The 26,973-nt window shown below is 42.3% G+C and overlaps 1 protein-coding gene across 6 annotated transcripts in view; it reads left to right on the top strand.

Moving 5' to 3' along the window:
• Nucleotides 1-26,973, top strand: part of GTF3C1 (general transcription factor IIIC subunit 1) — an 82,453-nt gene that overhangs the window by 27,418 nt on the left and 28,062 nt on the right. For all 6 annotated transcript variants that reach the window (XM_073362655.1, XM_073362659.1, XM_073362658.1 and 3 more), the window contains 15 exons: nucleotides 1,397-1,721; nucleotides 2,588-2,799; nucleotides 3,674-3,813; nucleotides 5,520-5,673; nucleotides 7,314-7,417; nucleotides 8,993-9,180; nucleotides 10,223-10,519; nucleotides 11,167-11,312; nucleotides 12,610-12,707; nucleotides 14,190-14,286; nucleotides 15,990-16,167; nucleotides 17,931-18,072; nucleotides 21,587-21,722; nucleotides 23,125-23,206; nucleotides 24,984-25,169. In XM_073362655.1, coding sequence (XP_073218756.1) covers nucleotides 1,397-1,721; nucleotides 2,588-2,799; nucleotides 3,674-3,813; nucleotides 5,520-5,673; nucleotides 7,314-7,417; nucleotides 8,993-9,180; nucleotides 10,223-10,519; nucleotides 11,167-11,312; nucleotides 12,610-12,707; nucleotides 14,190-14,286; nucleotides 15,990-16,167; nucleotides 17,931-18,072; nucleotides 21,587-21,722; nucleotides 23,125-23,206; nucleotides 24,984-25,169 — 2,485 coding nt within the window. The remainder of the gene's footprint in view (nucleotides 1-1,396; nucleotides 1,722-2,587; nucleotides 2,800-3,673; nucleotides 3,814-5,519; nucleotides 5,674-7,313; nucleotides 7,418-8,992; nucleotides 9,181-10,222; nucleotides 10,520-11,166; nucleotides 11,313-12,609; nucleotides 12,708-14,189; nucleotides 14,287-15,989; nucleotides 16,168-17,930; nucleotides 18,073-21,586; nucleotides 21,723-23,124; nucleotides 23,207-24,983; nucleotides 25,170-26,973) is intronic.

Consider the following 26,973-nt stretch of genomic DNA (forward strand, 5'->3'; position numbering starts at 1 on the left):
TAAGCTTACTTGCCAAGCTGCCATACACAAATTCCCCAAGCCATGCCCCTCCTTGCCCAGTCCCTGGTTAGCTGCCCCAATACTTAATTTACCTGTACATGGTAGGAGACAGAAAATGCTGGCTGTTTGAAAATGGCACTGGCTAACCTAGGTGGGAGAGTAGGAAAGAAGTTATGGAAATTGAGTTTGACCCCCAGAATTCAAATCCCTTCCAGCTGACCTCAGTATTGTATCCCATCATACACAGGGAGAGAAGTCCTGACATGTGTGGAACCCAGAAGTGAAGCAAATCACCATGTGGTATTCACCCATAATGGTGCACAGTCCCCATGTAGACACAGTGACATGTATTGAATCAGAAAACAGTTGATAGTGTGTACACAATCAGTGCATACAATCTAATATGAAAAAACTCAGTGCAAGATAAACCCTCCTGTGTAGATAAAACTTTAGTAGCTTTTACTGAGGGACCTTGTCAAAAGGCCTTTTGTAATTTAAATAAATTGTCAACTGGTTCTCCTTTATCTGAACATATCACTAAAGTAACAAAGAATTCTAAGAGATTAGTGATACATTATTTTCCTTTGAGGAAGCTATGCTGTTAAACCGTCATACCTTGATCTTCCAGGTTTTTTATCATTTTAACAAATTACCATATAAAGCTTACTGGACAATAATTGCCTCGATCACCCCTAGAGCCTTTTTTAAGTATAGGTACATTTGCTACCCTCCAACCCTTCTGTATAGCAGTTGTTTTAATAAGATTGCATGTCGTGGCCAAGAAATTGGTAGGATTTAAAAAAACAAAACATATTCCCAGGATTCATATCTAAAGATACTTTATATAAGATTAGAAAAGGGATATAAACATGCTTCAGGACATAAACCAACCATTCATTGATTGGGGTGGGGTGGAGGTAGGAAGAAATTCCTTAAGTATTTGTTCTGGGCTTTTCTACACTTGAAGCATCTGGTTCTGGCCACTGTCAGGCCAGATAATGGAGTAGAAGGACCCCTGGTCTGATCCAGCCTTGTAAGTCCCATATTCCAGCAACTTCACACAGAATTATGGTTCTAGAACAGTATGCATCAAACTGATTAAGAAACAAATACCTTGGTTTTGTTCAGATGTCTGTAATACAGAATAAGAGAAAATATATTGTGGTATGTGATTGTTATCTACGCAGGATACAGAATTTTTGTGTAAACGGAATGTTTCTCTGTTTTCCATGAGCTGCAGACGTGGCCCGCCTAGTTTTTAAGAATAGAGATTAAAGCTTTGGGAGGTGGGGCTTGGAGGAGGAGGAGGAGTTGAGAATCTGGGTGGTCAGAGGACAAGGATAACGGAGGGGGAAACGGAAGAATTTGCCAAAATAATGACTTTCAATCCTCTTAGGGATTTATGGAAGATGAAGGTCGGCAACGAACAACAAAGTACATTTCACACGTTTTTGCAGAAGAGAGTGATTTAAGCCGTCAGTTTGAGAGGGAGAAGGCCCGGAGTGAACAGTTAGCGACAGTTAGCTTGGCTCTAGTGCATGAAGACTCCCTGCCTGAGGAAGATCTGTCTCCTGTAGAAGAAGACACTTTCCTCTCAGAATCAGATAATGAGGAAGAGATGAAATACAACAAGAAACGAGAAAAAGGAGTGAAGGCCAACTCAGATGCACTGCTGAAATTCAGCTTCCGAGATGGCCCCCATCAGTCAACACCAACTAAAGGTAGGGAATGGTTCTCTGGGGAGTCTGGCTTTCTCATGTAGGTTTCCTTTGAAGAAAATAGAGAGGACATCAGGTTTGTTTAAAAAAAATCCTCTTCTGCAGCATTGCCTGCACCCTGTTTGCGTTTGGTGTTCTCTCCCCAAAACTTACTATATTGTTGGGGGGCAAGGGTGACACATTCGTTCCTAACCCCACTCTCTCTTCCTTCTGCTGGGGACTTGGAACAACTTCCTTGCCTAAGGTTGCTAGACTGGGAAACTGGTGTAGGGGTGGGGTACAGGTGCTTCTTCCCAGTCTCCTGTGCACTCCCATCCGTCTCTCTAATGAGCTATGGGAAGGGGTCACCTGACCTGCCATAGATTTATGGAAAGGCTGCAGAGGTGCATGTTGTGAACTCCTACTCTTTTCATGCTCCAGGGGAGGTTCCTCTCAGGCAAGACAGTCTTTGAAGTGGGAGACAACCCCCCCGTTCCCCCCTTTCTTCAGGCAGCAGCTGCTGACCAAGCTAATCCTGCCCCCTACTATCAGGTAGGAATCTACCTGGAGAGTCTTCTACCTGCAGTCAGGGAGGGGGGGAAAGCATCATCACCTGGAGGATGTAAGTGTCCAGAATTCACTCAAATAATATTTAAATTTTTAAGACTGAGCATAGCTGTTTACTCTCCTTGAGCCTCCCTGTTTCCTGCAATGGCCTTATTGGATAGAAGATGCTTGAAGAGTATAGCCGGAGACACTTTAAGTGAACCTGTCTGCAGGCCTGGGCTAGGTCCCTGTCATCTAGGGAATGGCTGGGCATGGGAAAAACCTGTAGGAACTGAACAATGAAGTGGCCAGCCGAACTGGACTTCTTTGTGTTCTTAAATTAGGCTGCAAGTTCCACGCCACGAAGACCCTGGTGAAGAAGCTGCCTTCCCCCCGCCTTCTTGAAGATCCTGAAGAGCTCCCAGATGGCTTTGCAGAGGAGGATTCTAGTTTGGACACTATAAAGCAGGAACCTAATCTCTCTCTAGGCACTCATTCCATAGATGAAGAGGGGGATATGACTGTGATTGAGGAGGTCAGACTTGAAGACCCCAAGGTAAGATATTATGGCTTGATACTTGCTCTCTTGTTGGTACAGCTGCTTGAAGTATGAGAATTCCTGCAACATTGGGCAGGTGACCCTCTGACTGACAGTTTTCTACTTTTCATAGCAAGACCTCCAGCTACAATCCCTTTGTTTCACATTGGTTATTTTGTCCCTCTGCTTTCCCATCTCCCTGCACACATTCAATCTGGTTTTGTTTAAAGGTTATCAGCAGCCTAGTTGAGTCATGCAATTCAAAGTTTAGGGAATGGAATGAGAGGATGAAACTACGTTCATAGGAACTTCCTCATTGTCAGTTTTTCAGCTCTGGGGGCTTGGGAAATGCCACTCCTTGCTTGCACACAGAGCAGACTTCATTCTTTAGTCGCTATGCACATTGATCACCACTTGCCTAAAACATTCAGAAACAAGCATAGTCAAATGCCATAGGGCTAAAACTGAGTGAGATTTGTAGGAAGAGCAAGCATGTGCTAGACCTAAAGTCATCCTGTAGTTTGAGTGGTAGAGATCTGTGCTGAAGGTTCAAGGTTCAAAACCTGATGGTGATGCATGATATGGACATGGTTATTGCAGTTTGGTGGAAGTTAGACTAGTTGTTTAGGACACAAGCTTCAGACATGGGAAAGTTGGGTTCAGTTCTCTGCTCCACCAGACTCCCCTGTATGACCTTGGGCAGGTCACTTAGTCTGTGCTTCAGTTCCCATCTACAAGATGGGAATAAATAGTACTGATCTGCCTCACTAGGATGCTGAGAACATGACACATTAAAGTTGAGAGAGACTCAGATATTATGGTGATAGAGGGACAGATAGGAACTCCTTGAGTTTGTACAGATTGAATTTCCTCTCTCCATGCTCTTCACTAGAAGAACGCTGAGCAAAAGAAGGAAAAGCGCTCCAGAGCCACTGCAGTGGAGAGATCTCATGAAACATACCGGCTACTGAAGCGCCGAAATCTCATCGTAGAAGCTGTCCGAAACCTCCGCTTAATCGAAAGCTTGTTCACGTAAGACAGGGTCTGAAAGCTGTTTACTTGTTTAGTGGGAGCCTGAAGCATTATGGTAGCACAATCACTGCTTTGAAACGTCTGTGCACTTCATTACATGGTGGTTGATCGTGGTTTCCTGTCGACAGCATGTTCTGTACTGTAGGAATGCAGGTATTTACAGTTTAAGAGTAACTGCACTTTCAGCCCCCTCCATGGTCTGCTCAAGGAATGCCCTCACAGCCTCTAGTCCGTCTCCCTACTGACCAGAGGTATAGGTTTGCAGCCCCCTTATTCTTCACTGTGTTTATCCCAGCAGATCTGACAAAAGTCCTATCCCTGCACTTCACTTTGTCTCAGAGGGCTATTAACGGTATATGCCAGCAGCTACAAGTAACGAGAGTTCTGTCAAAGCACAGTACATTTATTTTAGGATAGGTCTGACACAGTAAACATACAAAACAATAAAAGGTCTAAATGCGTATATAAGCTTCTTCGAGTGATGGTCCCTATGAGTATTCCACGTGTGGGTGCGGATGCATGCCATGCACTTGAGTCTGGAAGTATTTCTTGGTAGTGTTAGTTAACCCACACATACATAGTGCATCTCCTCATGCTCCCAGCTGAGGGTGTAAGAGGTAGTGTGGGTTGACGCCTCTCCAGTTCCCTCTTACTGCCGCATGGCCTGAGTCGGAACCTACTGTTCCTTCATGCTCTTTGTTTTCTAAGCATGACCTACTTCTGCCTAGCTGTAAATAGTTTGTACATAGGTTTTCTTAGTGTTTAGATCATTTTTGGTATAGTCAGTTTAGTTCTCTTCCCCGTTCAGGGACTGCATTCTGCCCCCTCACCTCTGCCCAGGACTATGCCCTGGATTCTGGGCTTAAAAAACTGTTTCCTGCCTGCACTCCTTCTCTGTGAGCAGGGAGCACCAGCGATGCCTCTCCTGCCTGGGTGAGACACACATTGCAGCTAACTGCGCCATTTGCAAATCCTTCTGCCCCAGACCCAGGAAGCCCACGAGCCCTGCCTTTGAAAATATCTGATGAAAGAAGCGATGAGACCCAGGGTGCATTGAATCCAGGCTTGGGAGATCCCCCTGTACAGCACCCCTCCAAGCATACATGACATTTAAAGTATCCTACCACATCTGAGCTAATGCCCCATTGAGATGTATGAGGTAGTTTGCAGCCCTGAGCAATTGTTTCGGGGTTTGCAGATGCAGCCAGAAATCATTGCCATGGTGCACACTCCTTTCACATTTTCAAGTTATTCTACACAGCCATACGCATTAAACTTACCTTTGTTAAAATGAAAGCTGAGATTCTAGAAAACAGGATGGCAACCTCAGAAGAAGTGCTGGGTTGTTCTTATGGCACAACCTAGCCCAGTTCAAGTCTCAGTTTAGTTACTGGCTTAAAACCAGAAAAAAAACTTTCCTACATTATGACATCAGGCACATACCACACTGCAGTTGCTGTATCTTAGCCACTGTTTCTAAACACATCACAATTTAAGTTTGCCAGAGGATGCTGATGACTAAATGTTCCTTTCAGGCAGTGACAAACGGAGCTTTCAGATGTGGGTTGAGCAGCCTGTGGCAGTTTTGGTGCAAGGTTAAAAATAGAATTAATTTTGACCACAAATTCACTATAGATTTTGCAGCTGTAAGCAGCATGGAAATGTCACTGCAGCTAAGAAGTGTAAGATGCTGTTTCATGTTCTAGGCTTCAGAAAATGATCATGGATCAGGAGAAGCAAGAAGGTGTTTCCACGAAATGCTGTAAGAAATCCATTGTTCGACTGGTACACAAGCTTTCCCAAGAAGGGCTCCTCAGATTCTACCGCACAACGGTCATTCAAGATGGTATTAGCAAAAAGGTAACTTGTTGCTCTGAGTCTTTGCTGCTGGGAACTGTGGCGGCAAAAATTGCTGCTTATACTGCGTATTATCAAGCTAGTCTTGGCCATTTTTTAATTTAGAACTAAATGACGTAACAGACAGGTAGAGCTTTCAGCACATTATATTAAATATTCTCCAATGTTGACACCCGTCAGGCCTTTCTTGTAGAAATACTTTGTTTTATTAGTAACACCCCAAAAAAGCTACCAAGAGACTACACTCAGCAAGCCAAGACTCCTCCTAATTAGTGCTTGGAGCTTCCCATTGTCACTTCTCTGGTAACTGGCTGGTTGCTCCCTCTCAGTATAGTTCAGACTGTCAAACAGTTCCCCTTTTTAGCCTTCTCTTGGAAAGCAAGAGCATGTGAAAACTTCATAAATTAGCCTTTGGGATTGAATTTTCCTAAGCTTGATCTTCATCCAAAATTGTCTGTGTTCTTTAAGTTGAAGCAAAATCTCTGCATCTGTTCTTGAGTTTCATGGAGGTAAAAACAAATTCTTTAATTTGAAATAATTATTGAAACTTCCTTCACACAACTCAAACTGGTGCTTGCTGTGTAAACAGTCCTCAGTGAGGAGATTTGCACACAATCATAAGTGAAAGTTACTGTTTGATAATCATCCACTGAAAATTACTTGCTGTGCACGCACGGTAGAAAGTTTGTGAAATCTGAGTGCCTGACCTGGGAGAAGTCCTCAAGGTGCACTCCTTTTAATATGAATTTGTTGGTCTTATGGACTTCTGAAGTCTTTCATACACTTTTCAGCCTGTTACTAGCATTCAAATCCAGATGGGACCATTGTGACCATCTGTTCTGACGTCCTGTATAGCACAAGCCAGAGAGCTTCCACAAAATAATTTCTAGAGCAGAGCTTTTAGAAAAACATCCAATCTTGATTTTAAAATTGTCAGTGATGGAGAATCCACCATGTCCCTTGGTAAATTGTTCCAATGATTATTTACTCCCACTGTTAAAAATTTACACCTTATGCTGCCCTACATAGTTATATTCCCCTATATATATTTAAGATGTTTTTAAAAATTATACAGGTTTCAGCAGTTGAGGCAGTTTTAATTGCCTTTTCTGTCTTTAGTTTGTTCTTAAAAACTTAGGAAACATTTCTAAATGTATATGGTTCTCAAACCTAGTATGGGCCCCACCTACCTGTTCTGTTCCTTCATCTCCATCTGGAATATCAAGCCTCATGGGGGGCTCAAGTCTGAGGGCAGCTTCTGTTTCCTCTCTTCCTCTTATGTAGTTGACTCCTTGTCCCTGGGTCAAATCCTGCTCCTACTGAAGTCCAGGAGAGTTTTGGCATTGATTTCAGTTGGGCCAGGATTTCACCCTGGCCTCAGCTGCTTTTGCAGGCTGCTCTTTACAGTAAAAAGTCCAGACAAGGCAGCTGGAAACAACCGCACCAAAGTCCAAACGCACCAGCTGATCATGGACCATCAACAAGTGATCTGAAGATCACAGCTTGGGAACCGTGAACGTAAAACATAAAGTATGTGCAGGGCATCAGATAATACTGCTTTTGTATGGTGATTAATTTCAATTTGTTCTGAATCAGTATAAGTAAATCTCCATACACTCTTCTGTTTTTACTTTGTTGTACAGGTAGAGTTTGTAGTTCACCCTTCGGTGAATCCTAATGACCCCCTGGTAAAAAGTGCCATTGAGCAAGTGCGTTTCCGGATCTCCAACTCAAGCACAGCAAACAGGCAAGTACTGTCTACAGTTCAGTGACTCCAATATTTGCAGTCTGAGATTCCTGTAATTTCCATCCTGTTTGTTCATTTCCTTAGTTGTGCCACTGTATCATGCATAGGGCTATTCTGCGTTATGTCCTTGAGTCTTGTTTTATTATTTATCTCTACATTTGTCTGTGGCACACCTGGGTGGGATAGCTGAGCCACTCACAAACAGTGATGAATTTTTTGAAGTATTAGCTTTGCTTTGTTTGGAGAAACTGAGGCACAGAAATTTGAGACTTGCTGAAGATCATGCAGGAAGTCTAATAGAGCCAGAAATAGAATGTGGATCTCTTGAATCCCAAGCCTTAACTCAAAGACTAATCTTGTAAGCCTGGCAGTTTTGATTTTTCAGCAGGTCTGTCTGGTATCAGTCTCACTTGCTCTAGCAAGTCTTAGGGACAGGCCCCAATTAGAAATCATATGTCTAAAGAGTAGATTGTTGTAAAGAGGCATGTGAAGTCTGCTTTCTCTTTTTTGTTCGAAACTGAATGTCTCGTGCCAGATATACTTCACTAGCTCAATGGTTACCTGTGTCCTATTGTTTGAACACAGACAGCCTCCCCCTGATTGCTTCTTGCACATTTACAAAATCCAGACCAAGAGGATACTTGACAGCCTCTTGATTGCTTCCCTCCCTGGTCACATGTATTCAAACAGAGTCCAGCATGTGTCAGCGCATGAGGGCCACTGCTTCCTACACACACACCCTTCGGGGGTCATGAAATACCTGATGGCTTCCTGACTGATTCAGAAGTAGTAGGGAAAGGACATCTCCCCTGACTTCTTCTCCCGTCACCTGGGGACCACTTCCTCCACATACATGTTACTAGGAGTGGGGCCCTTCCTGCAAGCTTTCATGACACACCATTACCTAAGGGCTTTAGGTGACCCAGACTGTCAACTGAGGCTGGAGGTTTCCTCCTCAACACTTCTCACCCCTTGCATGGGGCGGACTGATTCCTGGTGCTTCTTTCCCATTCGAGACTCACATTCCATTTAGATAGCAGGCTCACACATCTGTTTAGTGAAGGAGTCATACTTCACAATCTTAATCATTCCTCGCTTACAGCTGTTGTCTCCTACAACATATGAAACTGTTACTATCCTTTGGAGAATCATAGCCTCAGGCAGCGGCACCTCTTGTTGCTCCTTGCACACTCTCCCCTTTTGAAGCTTCTAGCTGATGCTCTCTGTGTTTGGAGTGACTTCTCTCTTGTAGCAGTCATAAGGGGTTGTCCTGGTGGTATGGTGTTCTGTGCAGCCCACTCCATTGTCAATTCAGGGAAATCCTTTTGTTCTTTGTGAATAGACCCACATCCTTCACCAGGAGACCCCCCACTATTTGTCTCGTGAGAGCAAACATGCAAAACCCTTTTCCTCAGTAATGATTTGCAAGGAGAGGAGTTAGTCTTGGTTTTGTATGAAGATGTTCTTGCAGAACAGTGACTGTCACCTTGGCTGGTGATTGTTTGCAGAATTAATTATATTAGTGCCTGTTTGACTTTACCAATGTACCAATTTTCCTGTGTGGTTTTTATATAGGATTAAAGTTCCCCAGACACCAACACCCCAAGAGCATTTAGAGGAAGATAGTCTGGGGCAAGAGACTGCTGCTGTATCAGGGGAAATGCAAGGAACCTCTCCCTCTAATGCTGAAAATAATGGTCGGGCAAGGAAAACTGATTTGAAAATGGGCATAATGCAGCTAAAAAATTATCACCCTGTTACAGGTAAAACTAACTTCTACTCGTCCGTCAAATAATTCAGACAACTGGAGAAATTTTTCCATTTCTCAGATACAGGGTTTGAGAGATCCTCACACTTAAGATTTGTGTCCTAGAGTGAAATTCAGGTGGGAACTTCCTAGGTTCAGTGTATGAAAGCCATTCGTAGTGAAATGTAGCCCGTGGTGCTCCAGTAGTTCCTATGTGATGTGACTGCAGTTGGGAAAATGTTCCCATAGGTGGCTATGTCCAGCTCTTCATCAGCAATTAAAACCCCCCTCTCCATCTACAATCAACAATAGGGATGCTAAAACTATAGCTCAGTTGGTCACTTTCTATAATATAGGGATTTTTTATGTAGCCTTTGCTACACATGCATACCATCTTGGAGTACTGTGTACTACTGTGTGACAATGAAGTAGTACAGAAAAATATGCATTACAGCATACTAAAACAAGACTACAGTGAAGTAAAACAGTTCTAGGGAGTGCTGGCAACAACTCTTAAAGTTAGGATTGCCGAACGCTTTACAGAAATATTTATTGAACTTTTCTGCATCATTATTAACAATTTTTTACCATCTCCATCTACTAATAGGCCCATACCATTAGGATTTCTTTTGTTCCTGGTCTACTTAAAAATTCCTCTTTGTTGTCCTGGGCCCTTCCAACCATGAATTTTTCCCTGGTGTCTTTTAACTTCCCTTATCAATTTTCTACACTTCATAACTTCTGATTTATATTGATGGCTGTCATCTTCTCCTTTTCTTTGTTATATATTACATTTTTATTTCTAATTGCTTCCTTCAGTTCCCATCTTAACCAGAATGGGCTTTTACACAAAGTTCTTATTTGTGATTGTGGCTTTTTGGCTATCTGATAAACTCCTCTTAAACAGCTTCGAACTTTCATGCACGTTTGCGTGTCTAAATTTTTCCTCCCAATCAATTTAAAACTTGTAATTTCCCTCACTTTTAAGGAATTAGTCCTTTTATCTTTTTAATTTATTTTGTCTTTGCATTCAGTGGTTCATCTTCTTTTCTCTGCAGTTCCAGGACTTGGGCGTTCCCTTGGCTTTCTTCCCAAAATGCCTCGGTTAAGAATGGTCCACATTTTCCTCTGGTACCTAATTTATGGACATCCTTTAAATGGGCAGCAACAGAAAGCATGCTATGATGGTGATAAAAGAGGCAGTCCACAGGGACTGGACACAAACACAGCTGTACCTGAAACCTATCCAGGTGCATCAGGAGATGATGAGGAGGAGGCTGCACCAGAAACTACGTGCGTGGCGAATCATGAAGTCCCTGCACAGGAGTCTGAAGTGGATCTGTGTAATGAGACAGGTAAGAACTGGCTCCTCATCAGATCAGGACTGTGTCTACATGGGGGAATTCTTGGGGTGGTGGGCAAGGGGGGGGAATCCTCGCCACTTTTAATGCCAGTTACTTAGTGAGCATGCTCCGAAATATTGTTTCAATTGCTTGTAACACCACTTCCTCAAAGCTTACTTAAGGCACTGACCCTCATTAAAGGATTGGTACTGCCATGTTTTAGAGTTTGACTTCAGCTGTGGATGCTGTAGCCATGATTAAAATGTGGGGCACATATTGGAAATGGAGAACATGTACTTTAGCGAACTCAAAAAAGGAGGTGGTTTGGACCTAAGGCTTTGGATTGTCCCATTATTCAATGCTGGGCATAAGCCAACAACTCACTGCCTGAGTATAGGAAGAAGATTCTCTTATGCGTAGGTTATTCCATAATTGCCCATGGCGGGGATTAGCGTGCCTCCCTCTGAAGCTTCTGGTACTGGACACTGGCAGAAACGGGATACTAGGCTAAGTGGACTGCTGCTTTAAGTCTGTATTGCAGTTCTTATGTTTGTTTACAATTGTAGACCTGGCTTCAGATTTCCAATACTTCACTGGTCCCCAGATAGGACTAATAATTTTGTTCCATCTGTGATTCTAAACCAGCATCCTTTCTCTAGTGTATGTGGATGATATTTCGTGGATGCGCTACGTCCCTCCTCTCCCAGTACATAGGGAATTTGGGTATGGCTGGGCTCTTGTTAGTGACGTTCTTCTTTGCCTACCTCTCTCCATCTTTGTTCAGATAGTGCAAGTCAGCTACAAGGTACTGTGCTTTTGTTTTGCAATTCATATTCTGTATGATATAATGTCCATTGTTATTAACAGTACTTTACAAAGCAGCAGACATGCTTAGTCAGTATTATCTGCTCTTAAGACTATATAATCAGTTTCAGCTGGTAATCCATAGAAATTTAACTTTAGTTTTTGCCAGTTTGATTCCGGAAGAAAATAATCAATCCAAGATGAACAGCACTCTAGTACTATTGATTCATAGGACAATAATTTGCATGTGACTTACTGAAGACTTCACAGAACCCTGCTTTTGCCTGGTAAAATGAATTAACGTGACTAATGATTAGCCACTTTGTATGCACTGGCAATTCATAGATTCCAAGGCCAAAAGGAACCATTGTGATTATCTAGCCCAGGGGTCGGCAACCTTCGGCACGCAGCCCATTAGGGTAATCCGCTGGTGGACCGCGAGACGTTTTGTTTATGTTGACCATCCCACAGGAATGGCCCCTCGCAGCTCCCAGTTGGACATGGTTTACCATTCCTGGTGTACCACAGCTCCCATTGGCCATGGTTTACCGTTCCTGGCTTACCACAGCTCCCGTTGGCTGGGAACGGCAAAGCATGGCCACTGGGAGCTGCCGGGGGCTGTGCCTGCGGACAGTCAACGTAAACAAAATGTCTTGCAGCCCACCATTGGATTACCCTGATGGGCTGCATGCTGAAGGTTGCCGACCCCTGATCTAGCCTGATCTCCTGTATAACATGTTCCAGAGAACTTCCCCAGACTAATTCCTAGAGATCTTTTACAAAAACATCCAATCTCTATTTAAAAATTGTCAGTGATGAAGAAGCTACCTCCACCATTGGTAAATTTTTCCATGGCTAATTGCCCTCACTGTTAAAAATGTATGCCTAATTTTGAGTCTGAATTTGTCTAGTTTCAACTTCCAACCAGCTACTGTATCTTGTTGTACCTTTTTTGGCTAGATTGAAGAGCCCACTGTTAAATATTTGTTCCATATGTAGGTACTTATAGACTGTAAGCAAGTCACCACTTAACCTTCTCTTTCTCAAGTTAAATAGATTGAGCTCCCTGAATCTATCACTATATGGTATGGTTTCTAATCCTTTAATCATTCTCATGGTTCTTCGCTGAATATCCTTCTTGGTGCTGATATTTATTATAAAAAAACCCAGATTCTGAAGGCAATTGTCACACTTAAGTGTGATACTTCAAAGACTAGTTAATCTCTAGTCAGTATTCTGATTAAATTTCAGTCAGTTTTCACATTTTGATAAACTTATTGTAAAATAATTTTTTTTAGGTGGATGGTCTTGAAGATTTTTTAAACAATCCTCTAAAAAAACATACACTGATCAGATGTCTTCCGAGGTCAGTCCGACAGCAGCTTCTTTATAAGAGGCAAGTACCTGTGGTGGTGGGATATGTCAAACTAAGTGGCTGTGGGGAGGAAGTGGGGGTTGTTGATTGTTCTCGCAAGGACTACACTGGGCAGACTCTTTGCCCAGAAGAACTTTATGCTCGAAAAGATGAAAAACACACCAAAAGGTGGGAGAGGAAGAAGACAGCAACATTCAGGTAAAGTGACTGGGGTCTGGGTAGGTTGTCCATGTTGTCAGAGAACGAACAAGTTTTTCACATCAATCAGGCCTTTGGGGGGAAGAATTGCGACAGGTGCTGATCTAATTGGTTCTAGGCTTATTGAGAATATCAGATGGTTCAGGGCATGTGGTCAGTGAAAGAGCAGTGCCAACTGGCTAGCACTCTGGCCTGGACAGTTCACCTCATGGCACTGTCTTCTCTCTTCCCAAAGGAGAACATCCTGATTTGGTAATTAACTCGTCCACCATGATGTGTCAGCAAACAGAGTGGCACAGAAAACTTTAAATCTGGAATTTCCTAAATTTTGGGTGCTTGATTTTATAACCATAATGTTTTTAATATAAGTTCCTAAATTTTAATAAAAAGCAATTAGAGAGAACAGAAATTTCATCGTGTGGGACTGTATCAACCCACCACATGAGTCAGCAGGATTGGAACCTTTAGCTACATAGCACAGACTTCCATTTGAACTAATGGATTGGTGGTTGCACTAGCAGGCTGTTATCCTCTGTGAACCAGCCAGCAGAGGAGGATGAGACAGAGACAGACTTTGCCAGTGGGTATCATAACAGTTTGCTACACAGCAGAGGAATGCTGAGACGTGGGAATTTGGGTTCTGTTCTAAATTCTTGAGATTAACCGCTAATGGTTACGAGTCTTTTCCCCATCTCTGTCCCAAACCAGCCTATCTGCTTGTATCACGCCCAGCCGGTCCCTCTGCTTGTCACCCTCTGCATTCTAGTCACGCAGCTTCCTCTTTCTCTTCCATGCTTCCTGGGTACCAGCCTGGGAAGTATTGGGAGCACAGCAGAGACACTCTTCCTGCTCTCTGTTCTGGTGCTTGGCACCGTAGCAGTCCCCATGAGCTTGGAGGAGCAATTGCAGGGAATGTACTTCTTGGCTCCTGCAGACCTGAGTAGGAGCATGCTCAGGGCAGATGAAATCTTCAGAGATTTTTAACTGCCAGCCTCAAACAAATCTCTACCATGCATATGCAAAGTGTGGTGGGTTTTTTTCAGAGGCTTATAACTTGCCAAATTTGGGTGGGTATTCTTGGAAACACCAAAAAGCACCTTTCTGATCCCAGCAGCCCCTTCTGAGAAATTTAAAGTTCATGCTTCAACATTTGGAGACACTAGAGTGTTATATGACTACTTAATATGTCTGTTAAAATATGTTATTGCTCGTGCCTGTTTTTACAGTTTAGTGTAAATTAGTGACATGTATCACATGTTTAATTTATCATGAATTCAAAATGTAACACGTCCAACTATGTTGCAGGAGGTACATCTTTTCAGTGGTGGAAAACCTGCAGAGGTTATGTTGCATGGGGCTGCTACAGTTTGGCCCAACTGAGAAATTCCAAGATAAAGATCAGGTAATGTATTTAAAATTTGAATATTACTCTACTTTTTGTTCTGATGATGATGATGATAAAATAAGAGTTCTTACATTTGCGATGAGCTTAAATATTTGACTCTGGGCTAAAATGCAACTGTGCAATTTTTAGTGAAATATTGGAAGTTTCATGGATAATTTCTGACCATTATTCTGGGACAAGACTTCACAGATATTGAGCCAGATTCCTACAAACTATATGCAGTGATGATCCAGAAGTCTCCAGAATGTCAGCACCCTGTCTGGAACTTACCAGGCTCTGATGGGTTGGATTACAGAAACCCCCTTTGGGACTGCCACCTGATGTGTTGAGACTACCCCGAGCCTGTTTCCCTTGGCAGCTTGGGACTTCAGTGCCCTGCCTGGTTTGAGCCAGACACGCCAGCCTGCTGCAAACACAGACCCAGGTCTGAACCACGTCCCCTAAAAGCTGCAGGCTTAACTGAAAACAGCTTAAGAAGTGTTCCTGTCTCCAACACTCAGATGCCTAGCTCCCAATGGGGTCCAAACCCTAAATAAATCCGTTTTACCCTGTATAAAGCTTATCCAGGGTAAACTCATCAATTGTTCACCCTCTATACCACTGATAGAGATGCACAGCTGTTTGCCCCCGCAGCTATTAATACATACTCTGGGTTAATTAGTAAAAAGTGATTTTATTTAATACAAAAAGTAGGATTTAAGTGGTTCCAAATACTAACAGACAGAACAAAGTGAATTACCAAGTAAAATAAAACAAAACATGCAAGTCTAAACCTAATACAATAAGAAAGTGATTACAGATGAAATCTCACCCTCAGAGATACTCCAATAAGCTTCTTTTACAGACTAGGCTCCTTCTAGTCTGGGTCCAGCAATCGCTCACACCCCTGTGGTTACTGTCCTTTGTTCCAGTTTCTTTCAGGTAGCCTTTCGGGGTGGAGAGGCTATCTCTTGAGCCAGCTGAAGACAAAATGGAGGAGTCTCCCAGGGGCTTAAATAGATTTTCTCTACATGCATACAAATAGGATGAATATATTCAGTAGAACATAACCTTTGCAGAGATATGTTACACAGCATATGTAGCATAAAACATATTCCAGTTATGTCATATTTACATTCATAAGCATATTTCCATAAAGCATCATGGGGTGCAACGTCACACTGCCTTAACGTGTTTGCCTCCATTACTGGGAATTCGGGTGCCATGTAAATCCTGCATTGGGAGATGTGGCTTTTTGAAAACATAACTGTGAAAGGTGTCCCTTTGGGATTAAACACACTTATACAATCATTCATTACTGAATTAAAGACTGTAGTTAAAGAATGTAGTTCTTGCATACACAGTGGACTACATAATCAGAGTAGAACAAACCAGTAAGAGGAATTCCAGGCATAAATAGTTTACTTCAGTAAAATTCTGACTTGAGCAGGTGATATATTCTACCACAACACAGTTGATAACAATCTCTGAAATTGTATTCCTGATCCTAGCCATTGGGTGATGATAGATTGTCTCTCTGTAGAACCCAGAATAGGTTCCCTAATCACAGAGTGAAGTGCCATCACTGGGCAAGATGACAACAATGTGCAAAGTGGTTGTTGCCAGTATGGGCCACTTGGAATAGATGGAGTTCTGTGTCCTGCTAAAATAGCCATTTCAGCAATTTTACTTACAGGTGTGAAACCTTGTGTATTTCACAGGTATTCGTCTATACGAAGAGAAATGCAGTGATTGTTGATACTACTATCTGTGACCCTCACTATAACCTGGCTCAAAGCAGTCGCCCATTTGAGAGACGTTTGTATGTTTTGAACACTATGCAGGACGTAGAAAACTTTTGGTTTGATTTGCAGTGTGTCTGCCTTAATACTCCATTAGGTATGGTATGATCCAGCATTCTCTGTCATTTCCACCTTCATCCTTTATATCCTTTGCTTCCCTTGCACTTTGCCATGAAGTAAGGCAGATTCGATCTTGTCACCTTTAACTTACTGTCTCTGAACCCCTATGGGCAAGTATCTGTCTGTTCTGCAGCTTATTGTCTAAGCTTTTGAAATATTAACCTTCTTGATCAATTTTTGTGATTGGCACTATTTGGGGTGTGTGTAATCTGAAACTGACTGGAAATCTCCAAATACGGGCAGGGGTTAAGGTGCAGCATGGAGCACAGTCAACAGTACAGGGCATGTTGCACTCCTGGCTTCTGCCCTTGGGGACCAGAAAACTTTAGGATTTGGTGTTTGTCAATCTCTTGCTACAGAGCTGAGAGCCAAGAATGAGACTCATGCAGGTTAATACCTTCAGAGCAGAGGTACAAGGCAAATTATTCACCCCCCACCCCCCTTACAGGGCCTAGTTCGGTCCTTGCCAAGCAAGCTAAAAAATACTTGTTGCCAACATGTTTTTATCATGATTTCCCTGGCTAGCATGGGAAGAGATCTTTTTTCTGAGAACCATGTTGTTAAACCTTCCATTAGATACTCTGACATAGCCCATAAGTACAGGTTCATCGAAGTAATAAGTATTACAGTTGTAAGCGGTTACAGTATTTTCGCAATCGGGGAGTGTCTTTTTGGTAGTGGTGGGTTTTTTTTAATAAAGGTAGAGTAGTGCACTAGCAATAATTGGTTAAAGAGCAAAAGCTTCTAAAACCAAAAGCAACTTTTTTTGTTTCTGTAACTTGAAAGCAGCCAAGCAGAATGATCCATTTGCAGTTTCATCCTCCTTTTTATATTGAAGCAGTTTTTTTCAGAAGGCATTAGACAACTTTGTGTAATTGAGCCGATGTCCATTTTGGCAGTGCTATAATTGTGCTGCTGCTCTCAGACTGTGTGCAGTAGTATATGTTTACCAGGCTGTCATAGATATAATGTACATCTGGCTCCCTGTAATATGGGGATTTGTGTACTGTGCCACCAACATAATGCTTTGGAAAGCTGTAGGGTTTTTAACAAATTGTCTGCTTGAGCCTTGAGGGAAAACAGCAAAACTATGTGTTAGGCTTCAGCTTATACTGAGCCTATGGGTCAGGTGCTCTCCTTCATTCAAGGCCCAGCCTGCTGTTCTGTCAGCACGAAGGGCCAAAACCCAAATGGATCTGGCCAGCTCAGAATTTCTCCCAGTGTGGGGGACCTCTCAGCTGGTACAGGTCCATCCTGCACTATTCCTCCAACCCCACCCCAGTGTAGGGGGCACATTGGATAGGAAGGTGGCATGGCTGCTTCACATTGAGTTCAAGCAATCCTAAACTGGCTGTCTCTTGAGGACTATTAGCAGTCCATTTTCCAAGGAACTACTCTAATCTCTGGGGTCTGTGCCCAGAGCATCAGTGTGCAGCATACTTCCTGATGGGTACCACCACCACTCTCCTGTGCTAAGTAGATCTCTATGTTGGAATTTAAGGTCCAGGCCATGAGCCTCACAAGCAACTGTGTTATGAAAGCAGCATGTTTGATACCTAAAGAAAGTGGTAGAGGGTGTTTCTGACTCTCTTAGCATTTCTGTTTCAGTGAAACATCTGCCCCACTCATTTGCCCAACTGTTTTGCCATGGTGGCAGCAAGCAGCCAGAAACGGGATTGGGGAGAGACTGGAACATAACTCTTCATACTGATAGTAACCGAAGTACATTTGTGTGTTTAGGAGTCGTCCGCCATCCTCGTGCAAAAAGAAGTAATCTTCAGGGTGAGGAGGCCAGCACCACATTGGATGTGCAGATGGAACAGGAGTCAGCAGTGGATAAGCATAATCTTGAACGAAAGTGTGCAATGGAGGAATACACCTCGTATGTCTCTTTCCAGCTTTCTGTGTCACTGAGTAGATGGATTATTAAGAACAGAACAGTTCATTTTAAGAGTATTATACTGATAGTAAAAAGAAAAGTAGTACTTGTGGCACCTTAGAGACTAACAAATCTTTTGAGCATAAGCTTTCGTGGGCTACAGCTCACTTCATCAGATGCAGTCAGTGGAAGTTAGCATCGTAATACTTAATCTGGTATGTCATTCTGTTTTAGAGTCCATCTAACCAATAGGGAAGATAGTTGATCAGTCCTGTGTTTTCAGTTAGCAGACTAGTTTAAAGACCGGGTGGTGGTGAAGTGACCAGTGAGAAAACTGGGCTCAAATTTCCTCCTGTATCCAACAGCAAGGAGTGTTGTTGAAGACTTTTGGATGATGTTTAAGAAGCATCACTGTGGCAGTGCTAATGTTTGAAGATTCTCTGTGTCCACCCTTTATATAATCCTGTGTAGTGCTTTGCTTCACCATGACTAGACCTTCAAAAACTGCCTGGAGACATTTTCCTAATTCAGTCCTTTGATTAGTATGAGCCCATTGTTATGTATGCAGTAATGTCAGTAACTGCACACATGCTGCATTGGGATATATAGGTAGAACACCCATCAGCATTAATGAAAGTCACACTTCAAGCTATATGCTCTTTTTAAAAAAAAAAATTATATATATACAGGTGAAGGGTTAACCTTCTGCTCTGCTGTAATAAAGAAACCCCAGAGTCTGTTATAGATCAGTCAGTGTTTCCAAAAAGTTGAATACTGTGGTTGGGTTTTACAAAAGTACCTAAGTTACATGAAGGTCAATGGAATTTTTGCTTTTCAGTCAGGTGTTTTTGTAAATCGCACCTTATGCATTTTAAGTTAGTAGCAGTACTTTTCTGCTGCATTTGGGGAACCTGATTCCAGGTAACCGTGTTGCCAGACTGAATTTTTCATTTCCTCTATCTAGCTCCTTAAGTGGTCCCCATCACAATACTGTCTGATAGCCTATCAAAAATTTATCTCTGCCTAGTTATGACTTGTAATTATGCTCGAGTCGGTTGTGACAGCATAGTTAAGGCTGAAGCTTAACAGGAATTTTAAACCTTCAACAAAAAATTCATGAAATAATCTGGTCTAATATTTGAGTTTTTCATAGTGGGTAGATGAAAAATGGAGTGATATAAAGAGAATCACGAGTTCTAAAATGACCACTTTTTGACATTTGAACTGGATTGTCTTATCTTTTGTTTTAAGACCTTCTTGCAATAAATCTGAAACTCTCATGCCTTGTGCCATGTGTAGCTTCACACGAGCTCATTAATAAGTATCAGTCATGTGAAGTAGTAGTTTTTAATCTCATGATTCATAACTTTTTCTTTGTAAATGAAAAACTTGCCAAGTTAAATACTGTGTATTTAGGAGTGGCAATATTGCTACGCTGTACTGTCACATACTGCCTTCTTCAACATCATATCTAAGTGCCTCCCCATCGTGTATTAAGCAGTGTGAAAAACATCTGTCCTGTTTCTCTCACTCATCCTCTCCCTTAGACTTCTGCAAGGCATTTGACTTGGTACCACATTACATTTTGAATAAAAAAACTAGGAAGATATAAAATTAACATGGCGCACATTAAATGGATTAAAAGCTGGCTAACTGATAGGTCTTAGAATGTAATTGTAAACGGGGGATCGTCATGCTGGTATGTTTCTAGTGGGGTCCCACAGGGATTGGCTCTTGGCCCTATGCTATTTAGCATTTTTATCAATGACTTGAAAGAAAACACACACTAATCACTGATGAAGTTTGCAAATGACACAAACAATGTGGGGGGGGAGAGGTCGGTAAATGATCAAGATGATAAAACTGATACAGAGCAATTTGGATCACTTGGTAATCTGTGTGCAAGCAAACAATATGCATTTTAATATGGTTAAATAAAAATGTATACATCTCAGAAAAAAAGAATGCAGGGCCATACGTACAGGATGAGGGACACTATTCTGGGAAGTAGTGAATCTGAAAAGATCTGGCTATCGTGGTGGATAATCAGCTAAAGATGAGCTCCCAGTGTGACACTGTGGACAAAAGGGCTAATGTGATCCTTGGATGCATAAATTGGAATCTTGAGTAGGACCAGAGAGATTATTTTATCTGTGTTTTTGACACTGAGGCGTCAACAGCTGGAATGCTGTGTCCAGTTCTGGAGTCCACAATTCAGGAAGGGTGTTGCTAAATTGCAGACAGTTCACAGAAGAGACATGACAATAATTAAAGGGTGAGAAACCATGTCTTCTAGTTCCATGAGTCTATTACTATATCTATTTAGCTTAAGAAAGAGAAAGTTAAGGGGTGACTTCATTACAGTTGATAAGTACCTACATAGGGAACAAATATTTGATGATGGACTCTTCACCCTACCTGACAAAGGTATAACAAGATTGAGTGGCTGGAAGTTTGTTAGACTAATTCAGACTGAAAGTAAAGCATAGACTTTTAGCAGTGAGGGAGATTAACTATTGGAACAATTGATAAAGTAGATTCTCCATCACTGGCAACTTTTTAATCAAGATTAGATTTCTAAAAGATATGTTATAGTTCAAACAGGAATTAGGCCAGAGAACTTCCCTGACTTGTATTGTGCAGGAGGTCAGAGCAGAGTGAGCCTTTCTGGTTTTATACACTCTGAACTGTGTGTTTAGTGTAGTGTTTTGATTTTTTGGTAGAGTGTTGTTTGTTTCAGTGCAGATGCTGCTTTGTGTTAGAGAAAGCAGGTTGAAGAACTACATCTTTCACTTGGAGCAGAAGATGGTGAGGTCTTTAATTCCCGTGGGAGCTCATGCCCCCCAAAAAGTTCTGTCTCCTGCACACCCTCTCAGGGAAACCTCCATCACCCTTGACTCAGAGTGAGACCCATTAAATTCCTCTGTAAACCTAAACGAAAGTTCCTTGCACTGGCAGCCAGGAGCCTATGAGTTCAAATCTCAGCTCTAATGACTGATGTCTTTATTTCCATGCATCTCATCACCTTTACTATTGACCACATCCATGAGCCTGAAATTCAGAAGGTAATCAAGTGTGAGCCACTGCCAGCTCCATTTTACAGATAAAGCTGTGTTCTTTTAGGCCTTTGTGCTATCTCAATTAAAAATTCTGCTAGCTGAATTTCATCTTGGCAAACTTTATCTCCAGTTGGGTGGCACAGATGTTAGTAAGAGCAGAATTATGTCCTGCAGTTTAATCTAAGTTAACAGTTCTACAGTCTCTTTGGTTGCAATTTCTAATATTGAGTTCTTTTCTCTAAAATTGAAAAGTCACTTCACTGGATCCTGAGTACCTAGTCTGAGTAGAAAAGCTGACATTGTTGCCAACTTTTTGGTGTGAGCAACGGAGTGTGCGCCTTTTCCTGCAGTTTTGCACCAACTCACTAGCTGTTGAGGTGTACACAAAGACGTCTAGCAAATGTCTTGTCAGCTATTCTTACAAGTCTGTTACTATGTATTTTGTTTCTTTTCCTCAGAGGAAGTCGAGAGGTGGTGGATGATGGATGCATTCCCGGGGATGGGATGGGAGCTGGGGGTCTGGATTCCAGCTTTTATGGACATTTAAAACGCAATTGGATATGGACAAGCTATATCATTAATAAAACTAGGAAGGTAAGGATTTTTAAATGGATTTATTATATAGCAATGGCTTGACTTTATTTAAACTTTTAACTTCTAGTATTTTTAAGAGTTGTTGAAATATTAATAGAAATGTTTGCTACTCTAGTTGTGTGCATTCCCAAGGACACATAACCTTGTAAGGTTTTTCCTTATCAAGGCATCTTTATAAAAACATGAAAGGTAGCAGATGGTAAATGAATAGTTACCCTGGTGAATTTTGATATTCAGTGGATGGAAAATTTGTCTGAATTGTGAAATGCAGTCTGAGTTATGGTTCCCTTCAGTACATGTGCTTTACTGAGATTTGCTTTAACGGCACATTCGGCCAAAGGAGAATTCACTACCCAAACACATAATTAATATGAAGGTAAAAGGTTGCTGAATAGTGCTTTGTACACTTCCAGAACATGGAATTTGGTGGCTGAACATTGAAACCTCCAAAAAGCATTAAATGCACACAACAAACATTAGAAAATCTGTCAGTACAGGATAATGCCTCCCATGCCATTCTCCCATCTGACCTTAACTCTGCCCCCTGTGAGTGCAGCCCTCCGGAGTCCCTGGGGGATATCACAGTACTGTACAGCTCTTTCAAGATATGAAGGTTAGGGAAGAAAAGAACAGTGTTCCAGGGGGAGAGGAGGAGGAGTGTAAGGTGTTCAAAAGCCTCTGATCCCTTGCTGAGACTCTTTTCTCAGTTATGTCTGTCAGCCCACCACATATACTGCCCGTATTAATGGTGCAGCACAGAGGGTCCATGGAAGTGTGCAAATAAGAGTACAGATTTGGAGTTGTAGTGGCCACACAGAAAACGGAAGATATTGTTGGGAATGGCTAAAGTTCTGCTTTATTGCTATTTCCATGGGGTTAGAGATATGGTTAGGTGGAGTGGTAGGGTGAATGGAGTGCATTTCCTGGTTTTCTAATGTTTGTGTTTTGTTTTGTGTGTATTTCCTGCTTCTTGGAAATTCATATGGCGTTTAGAGCACTTTGAAAAGCAGTTTTATAGAGAAATTGCTGCTCAGTCTTAACTATGATACAGCCTTAGAGCACCCCTACCATAAATTCCTTAAATTCTTAGTTCCTCTCTACTTTTCCTCCACAAATTTTTACTTGACGGAATTAGTACGAAGTTCAGAACTTCCAACAATGGTGGTGGTTTCAGTACAACTTTAGAAATGTTTTTAAACTATCCATATATTTAGTGGTGATCGCGTTACTAGATCAACCTTGACTCATGTCAGGAGGCTTTCTACTGCTTATATTAAAAATCTCTTTCTGAAAACTGTCCACAACACATTCTTCTCTCAGAAATATCTTGAATTTATTAATATTAGAGTGTGTACTCCTTGGTGCTTACATCTTGTTTTGGTGGATGTTCTGTTGCTTTTAGGAAAGTGCCGTTCCTGAAAATGGACTTACAGTGAGACTCCAGACTTTCTTAACAAAACACCCCCTTCCACTCAGTACTGGAGGTAACATAATGGTGCATATAAAATATGTAATTGTGTTAGAACTATGATCCTCTTTCTCAAACCCACAGTGATTATGTGAGTTCTTCACACCCCTCCCATAATATGAGCTATTCTAGGTCATTACTGAAACAGTGAAAACTTTATTTCCTATTTCTGGATGAGTGTGACAGAATTTGGTCATTTGTACTTCATCCTGGAGAGTCTAAGGCCTGGTCAACACTGGGGGGGGGATCGATCTAAGATACGCAACTTCAGCTACGAAAACAGTGTAGCTGAAGTCGACGTATCTTAGATTGACTTAGAATCACTTACTTCGCATCCTCGCGGCGCGGGATCGACGGCTGCCGCTCCCCCGTCGACTCTGCTTCCACCTCTTGCAGTGGTGGAGTTCCGGAGTTGACAGCAGAGCGATAGGGGATCGATTTATCGCATCTACACTAGACGCAATAAATCGATCCCCGATAGATCGATCACTACCCGCCAATCCAGCAGGTAGTGTAGACGTGGCCTCAGAAGCACATCTTGCAGAAAGGCCAGACAGACACACATTCTACATGACTGACAAGCCAGAAGCTTTTTCAGATCTTTCTACTGTAGCCATAATTATATCAGGCGTCTTATACTTCCAACTGTGATGTAGAATATAAAACAATTTTCACATTTTCATACTTTCCCAAAACATCAGTCTTTTTTGGCTGAATTTTTTTCCTTATTGAGGTGCCTCTGCTTAGTTTAAAGAATATTGCTTTTTTGTTTTAAGCCAAAGTTAGAAGTTTTTGAAAATGTATTACTAAAGAAACAAAAAGAAAAGTAGTACTTGTGGCACCTTAGAGACTAACAAATTTATTTGAGCATAAGATTTTGTGAGCTACAGCTCACTTCATCGGATGCTGTAGCTCACGAAAGCTTATGCTCAAATAAATTTGTTAGTCTCTAAGGTGCCACAAGTCCTCCTTTTCTTTTTGCAAATACAGACTAACACGGCTGCTACTCTGAAACCTGTAAGTATGAACAGTAGACTCTTTAGTCAATCTATAGACAAGTGGTAAAATGCAATTAGCACACTTTTAAAATTGATGAATTTTGATGAAAATGATGGGGCCTGATGAATTTAAATATTCAAAACTTTAAAACCTGCCCAAGTCCCAAGTTTTCATCATACTTGTCTTGTTTTGTAGAGCTCATTGAAATGTATAAACTGCAAGCCATGTTTGAAGAGAATCTGTGTAGCCTGAGTGTTTTTATTATTAACTTTTTAAAGTGGAAGTGGAATCTTTTTATTTAACACTAACTTGAGATAAGGTGGCTCACTTGCTGACTTCAAAAATGAGTAACTTTGAAACTGTCAAACCATTTTCTTCAAATTTGGTTTTATTTTAATTCCCAGTAAGTTGGAAGAAATTAAATGCAATAGAGCTACAGTAATATTAAGATTGCATAGTAAAGCACCACAGTAAGGAAATGTGAAACCTAAAGTTGAATGTAAAACTTTAACTGCCCTCTTGATTTACGTGTGCATCGCATTGCAGTCTTCAACTACATGATCATATGTTTCCTTAGGGATACGGATATCTAAACCTGGGGAAAATCCTATTGTTACGTTGTCTTTGAGAAATAATACATGATTACATGACTACACTGATAATGTAGATACACGAGGGGACAGAGTTTGGGTGGTATATTCTCATGTAACTTTGTATTTCGACTTTTGATGGCTTAACATTGCATTGCATATTTTGCTATAAAATTCCACTGATGTAAATGTACTTCTTTGTAGGTAGTAAAATAAACATTTTGGGGAATGCAAGGGAAGGTGCAAAGTCCCCTGTGCAGAAGGAGGAATGTATTGAGATTGATAAAGAAGCAACTCTGAACAGAACCAAGAGAGTAAGGGGTGGAAAAAGCCAGAAACGTAAGAGGCTTAAGAAAGACACTGGGAAGAAGACAAAGAAGACAAAGAGAGGTAAACAAGTAGTATGCTTGTCAGTAAGAGAAGCTTTGTTTTGAGCAGTCTACTTGCTGTGGCATCACTTCAGAGGAGCTGTGGTGACTGTGAGGTTTCCTGTAACCAAAAGCTTTCATTGGCCACTTCCTTGGGTTGCCCTCCTGGTGAACAGAAAGCTGTCAGTGCCATAGGGCTATGTGCTGGCTTTGGGGAAGCATAGCAGCATGCTGGAACACTGTCCTTTAGCTGCATGCGCTTACAGATTTGTATCGCCATTCTTACTAGCTGCAGAATCACAGATCCCAGTCTGGGCCCCATTGGCCATTGCTGTGGTTGCACCACAGAGCTCTCTCCCATGGAGAGCCACAGGGCGGTCAGTTTGTTTTCTGTAGAAATCATTTCCTGGCTTCTGGCCTTCACTCTTCCTGTCACACTCCTTCTCCCTCCTCCCCACATTGTGGGCATTACCAACCCTTCTTCCACTGACTTTCATGGCCTTTACTTTCTTACCCACTGTTGTCTCAGTGTCTCCTCCCCTGCCTGCACTTTTTCATTCTCACAAACCTTCCAACCCCTGTCTTTGCTGCCTCCTTCCTCCCTGCACGCCTTCCTCCTCTTCTTCCTTTCCCTCCTACTCCCTGGAATCTTAATTCTTTTTTATAAACTTGCCTTGATACGCCACATATTTCCCTCTAAGTCTGTGCTCTCTCCTTCCTATCCTGAAGGTTATGCTGGTGACACCAGGCTCCTCTCTGAAAACCACTCTATCCAGCTCTTCTCTCCCTTTCCATTTGAGTGGCTGTTATCTGAAGCCCCTCATGCGCCCAGCCAAAGTTCCCTCTACTTTTTTACATCCATGTGAGGAATGAATTTTGTTATGTGCACCAATATGGAGGTGATGTGGGGCTGAGGGATCTGGACTGTGGAAGGGAGCTCAGGGCTAGGGCAGAGAGTTAGGGTACAGGGGGGTGCAGGCTCTGGAGTGGGGCCAGGGATGAGGGGCTTTGGGTGCCTCAGGGCTGGGGCAGAGGGTTGGGATGAGGGCTTTGACTAGGTGTGTGCGCTCTGAGGTGGGGCCAGGGATGAGGGGTTTGGGGTGCAGGCTGCCCCAGGGCTGCGGCAAGGAGTGAGGACTCCCCCACAGCCCTTTCTCTGGCTGCGGCAGCTCTGGGGCCAGGGGAGAGGCGCCTCTCCAGTCCAGGCCCTATGGGTGCGCGCCTGCATGACCCTTGATAGCCTGCTGTGCGGCCATGCAGCTGAAAGGGAACTTAGCCCCCATCTCCTCTTGCTGATTGCTGCCTGGCCCTATATCTCCTACCTTTCTCAGGAATTTCCTAGTGCTGACCAGTCTGACTTCATTACCTCTCATTTCCCCTCAACATCCTACTTTGACAGCTTTGGGGTGTCTCTTCCACTCTATCTCATTACTTTCTTGGACTTTTGGTCTTTAATAACCTCTCTTTCTGATGTCTCCATCTCTGAATTCTGCCTCTCCAACCATTACTTCCTTTTTGAATATCTCATGTTCTGGCTTCTCTGCTGCATTCAGCCCCCACCTTTCCATCTGACATCCCTCCCCTTATTAGCTCCGTGGTCTCTACTTTCAGCTCCCCTGTGTCCTATGCTAATGAGACCACTGACCACCCCTTGGATTTCCAGGCAAAGTTGTTCGCATCGCTGTTTGTGCTTTGTTGAGCCCCTTTGGAAAAGGCCACCAGACTGTGCTGACACACAACATTAAATTGATTTGACTCTTCCTTTCTAATCCTGCTGACTACTTCTCCCTTGTCCTCTTTCACCTCTTCTCTGCTCATCATCTTGC

The sequence above is a fragment of the Lepidochelys kempii genome, chromosome 10 (assembly GCF_965140265.1).
Source record: "Lepidochelys kempii isolate rLepKem1 chromosome 10, rLepKem1.hap2, whole genome shotgun sequence".
Classification (NCBI taxonomy): Eukaryota; Metazoa; Chordata; order Testudines; family Cheloniidae; genus Lepidochelys; species Lepidochelys kempii.